Source organism: Carassius gibelio, chromosome B4 (assembly GCF_023724105.1).
Source record: "Carassius gibelio isolate Cgi1373 ecotype wild population from Czech Republic chromosome B4, carGib1.2-hapl.c, whole genome shotgun sequence".
Classification (NCBI taxonomy): Eukaryota; Metazoa; Chordata; class Actinopteri; order Cypriniformes; family Cyprinidae; genus Carassius; species Carassius gibelio.
In genome coordinates, this window is record NC_068399.1 from 2,849,513 (window position 1) to 2,853,955 (window position 4,443).

The 4,443-nt window shown below is 39.1% G+C and overlaps 1 protein-coding gene across 1 annotated transcript; it reads left to right on the plus strand.

The window, feature by feature from the left end:
- Nucleotides 1-356: 356 nt before the first annotated feature.
- Nucleotides 357-1,589, plus strand: LOC127956321 (uncharacterized). The gene is made up of 2 exons (XM_052554161.1): nucleotides 357-756; nucleotides 927-1,589. Exons 1-2 carry the CDS (start codon nucleotides 547-549, stop codon nucleotides 1,587-1,589), a joined length of 873 nt encoding a protein of 290 aa, XP_052410121.1. The 5' UTR covers nucleotides 357-546.
- The last annotated feature ends 2,854 nt before the right edge of the window (nucleotides 1,590-4,443 follow it).

Here is a 4,443-nt window from a genome sequence, read left to right on the forward strand (position 1 = left end):
ACGAACAGGGTCAACAGCCAGGAGGAAGAAGAGGAGCAAGGATGCGTGGTGGAAGGCAAAACAGAGGACGAGGCAGAAGAGGACATAGGCGCATATCTGATGACATAAGGGCCACTATTGTAGACCATGTTGTCAATCATGGCCTTACTATGGCTGAGGCGGGTCGAAGGGTGCTGCCGAACATTGGGAGATCAACCGTGTCCTCAATAGTTCAAACGTTTCGAAGAGAGAACCGGTATGTCCACCAATGTACAGTGCACTGTTACTTTATATAAGCAGTATACTGTATACTTCCTATAATGCTTCCTATTACAGTAATCCACTTGTATTTCACAGCATACATAAATATACTCTATACAGATAGATACTGCACTTTACATCCACCCAACTGTATGTTTTACAGTAAAATGTGTTTGCATAATTTTTGTCTATGTGAAAGTGTGCAATGCATCACTGCATTTGTCCCCACATAGGACAGCAAAATTACCACAAACCGGTGGCAGAGGACGCCTTTTCACACCTCAACAGGAAGAGGCTATATGCACCATGGTCCGAGCAAACAATGCTATGAGACTCAGGGAAATACAAAGGACCATTATAGAAGACAACGATGTCTTTGAAAACATCCGTACTGTTAGCATCTCAACCATTGACAGGGTGCTGCATAGAAACCAGATGAGTATGAAACAGCTGTACCGTGTACCATTCCAAAGGAATGAGGACCGAGTTAAGGAGATACGGTACCAGTATGTACAGGTAAAACATATATCTATGTAACTATTTTACAGAATAATTTTATTGTGATACATAGTACAGTAAGCATAAACTGCACACACTTCCATCGCTGTGGAAGGAACATACAATATATGCACATTTTATGTCACTCTTCCTTACCAAAACTAATTCAACTGTGTCCTGGGATATAGCGTATAATGGAGTTGGAATCAAGTGAACCCTCTCACAACTTTGTATACATGGATGAGGCTGGCTTCAACCTGACCAAATGCAGAAGGCGGGGTAGGAATGTCATCGGTCAGAGAGCTACTGTGGATTTGCCAGGCCAAAGGGGAGGAAATATCACCATGTGTGCTGCTATTTCAGAGCATGGCGTCCTAACCCATATCCCCCTTATAGGACCATACAACACCCAGCATCTACTCAACTTTTTAGAGACTCTCTACAGGGCTCTCATCCCTGATGATGAGAGGGGTCTGTTTAGAGAGGATTTGCCAAAGTATGTTGTCATTTGTGATAATGTGAGTTTCCATCGATCAAACATCATAAGGCAATGGTTTGTGACCCACCCGAGGATGCTCATAGAATTCCTTCCACTTTATTCTCCATTCCTTAACCCAATTGAGGAGTTCTTTTCAGCATGGAGGTGGAAGGTGTATGATCATCAGCCACACACACAGATGACCCTGCTGGCTGCAATGGATGCAGCATGTGAGGACATCACAGTAGATGCCTGCAGAGGATGGATAAGGCATTCCAAAAGATTCTTTCCACGTTGCATTGGAAGGGAAAATATCCGGTGTGATGTGGATGAGAATATGTGGGCCGACAGACAGGAACGTCTGGATGTGTAGAGACAGCACTAGAAACAGTGCTGCAGGCAAAGTTGTGCCTTAGGGGTGTTTCCTGTGTTTTAGTTTTTATTTTACTTTGTGCCCCTTGTCTTTTTCTTACTGTAAATTATTTTGTTGTTTTCTTTCATAAAGTAGCACTAGTAAAGCTGTGAAAAACAAAATCAATTTTGTCTCTTTCAATCAATAACCCACATAGAGTAATATGTATATAGTACTGTTGAAATTGATTTATGCCATAGAAGTGCAGCCTTGTGCATTTTCAGTACAGTAACCGTCATCCAAACTGTAGCCTAAGTTTACATCTGGTAATACTGTCAAAGTACACACAGTTACATTGACAACATGCCTAAACATTTTGACGAGCTTGTTCGTGAACAATGACTCAATGACTTATCATTCTGATGGCACTGACATGATCGTTGGCATGAATATTTACTTTTGAGAGATGTACTAAGGATTTTTAGTGACTGACTAGCTTTAGAAACATATCTATTGTATATTGCAATTTGTACAAATTGTTCTGAGGAATGCACTTATTATTTTGCACATGTTAGGGATGATGTGAAAAACGCACCAAAGCGACTGAGAAAAACTGTAAACCTAAGAGGCTACTCTTACCCTAAAATCCTTTTTCTTTTTTTCAGTTTTATACAAAATTGTATTCAGTTAGCTATACAAAAACAGTACAGTAACCATTGTCAATAAAGGACTGAGCTAAGACTGAAAGGTGGACATGAGGGATATTTCAATGGTCCTCTGCTATAGTGACAAAACATCTAATCATTTTGTCTTGCAGTGCTTACACAATGCCAAAGGGACGAAGTGTTTTGGGGGCACTGACTGTTTAAATGAGAAGGAAATTTAGTTTTGACACATGAGTGAATTGTTTTGGGAGAGATATGAGCTTTTGCAGGTGAACCATTGTGTTGTGCCGAACCATCCACATTATTTTGGTAAAAGCACCAAGAGTATTGAGAACGTCCGGTCTGCTTCGAGAAATGAGCCAAAGCAATTGAGAAGGATCTTTGCCATTTTTGTGGCATTGACTCTTTACATGGGAAAGGAATTTAGTTTTGAAGCATGAGTGAACAGTTTTGGGAGATATATTAGATTTTGCAAGTGAGCTATAGTGTTGTGCTGAACTGTAAGACAGGTTTTGCCAAATGATCTTAGAATTTTCAGAATGTAATTTCTGTTTCAAGAAATGAGCCAAACCAACGGAGAAAAACTGTAAAGCGCTGAGAGACATGGCGACCGGCGGTGCTGCTGATGTGGTAGCTGTAAATCCACTTGTTGAGAAAAAAGGAGGAAAGAACCGTGTGTGGGAATATTTCGTATTTGCAAACAATGTCATCAAAGTTTTCTCTCAAAAGGAGTTCAAGCAGGTAAGTTTCAAACTAATTTCAAAAATAGAGCTTCTGTTATGAATTATATATCATATTTTAATTTGAATGTCGGAATCAGTCAGATAGAAATAAACAGCTGTTTGTGTAGTAAATCGTTAGCATCCGTGATGATAATAAGTGTTAGAATCAAGATTCTTTATTAACTATTTAAAGCTCCTATACATTTAATTAGGTTAAAAAAACAAACGGGACGACATAAAGGCGTTAACTGCTTTTACACACAATAATTTTTTTAAATAAATGTATGTCCAAAAGGTGTACAAAAATGGTTCAGTGTTTATGTCCTCAAAATCAGTCTATCAAAAAGCAGTTCTTGCCTAGGCTTATTATTGGCTGGATAACTAGCAGGTTTAAAAAAATAAAATAAAATATGAACACAGTTTGATTAAATTAAAGTGCATTATAAAAACTTATGATAGTAACACAATCTCCACCTTGCTGTAAATAAGGCATTAGTCATAAACAGGGTGTCTGCAGTGCTGTCAAGGCTTTACAAGATCACCAAAACCTTCACGCCAGCTGACCAAGAAACAGAAAGATCTGTCCTCTCCAGACCACAAACTCATCCATGATGAACCCACTCGCTGGAATTCTTCATACGATATGGTGGAGTTTTAGAAACTGTTAAAGCAGTTCTTGAGCCACTCAGTCCTTTTACTGATGCACTTAGTGGGGGAAAACATACCACCCTGTCTTCAGTCTTGCCATTACTCTGGAAGATATTTGAGTGTCTCAGTCATGAACAAAGGGACTCTGCATTAGCCCAAGAGATGAAGGAAAAGATACACGAGTATCTTCAGCATCACTATGATGACCTGCAGCTGCGGTTTCTTTTGAACACTGCAACCTACCTTGATCCATGATTTAAGAACAGCTTTGTCTCTCCAAAGGATGATGTGAAGCAAAGTCTCCTGAATGAGGTGAGGAAAATGGGCAATGAAAAAGAAGGAATTGCATCTCGGGTGTCTGGAGGAGAGTCAAGTCAAGAAGTCAGGCCATGTTTCATACTCTGTGCCATTAAACCAGGATTAACTAAAAACTCTTTTTAGGTTTTGAAAGCCTAGTTCAAGCGCTTTCCAAAACTGTAGAATAAATAGTCCATTATAACGTCATTTAAGGCACTGATATCACCACGACTGAGCAGACGGCGGAAAATATGCATTTATTAAATATGTTACGTCATTTATTTTGATAGGTTAACTGTTTTTGTGGTGTTAAGAGAAAGCACCTCTGCAGCGTGTTCTTAAAATTAAAGACATTCTGCTTGCTGCAATAAATAGTATTTTTCTGCACTCAACAAGTGAATTTTGCAAAAATATTTTCAGAGATGATAGACACGATGTTACAGAGTAATAATTGATTGAAACCCTTATTTTAACCTATTTTTTTAATTTGCTGAAAACGTCCCAGCATTGCATCTGACTGGTTGTCCCTGATTGCATCACATT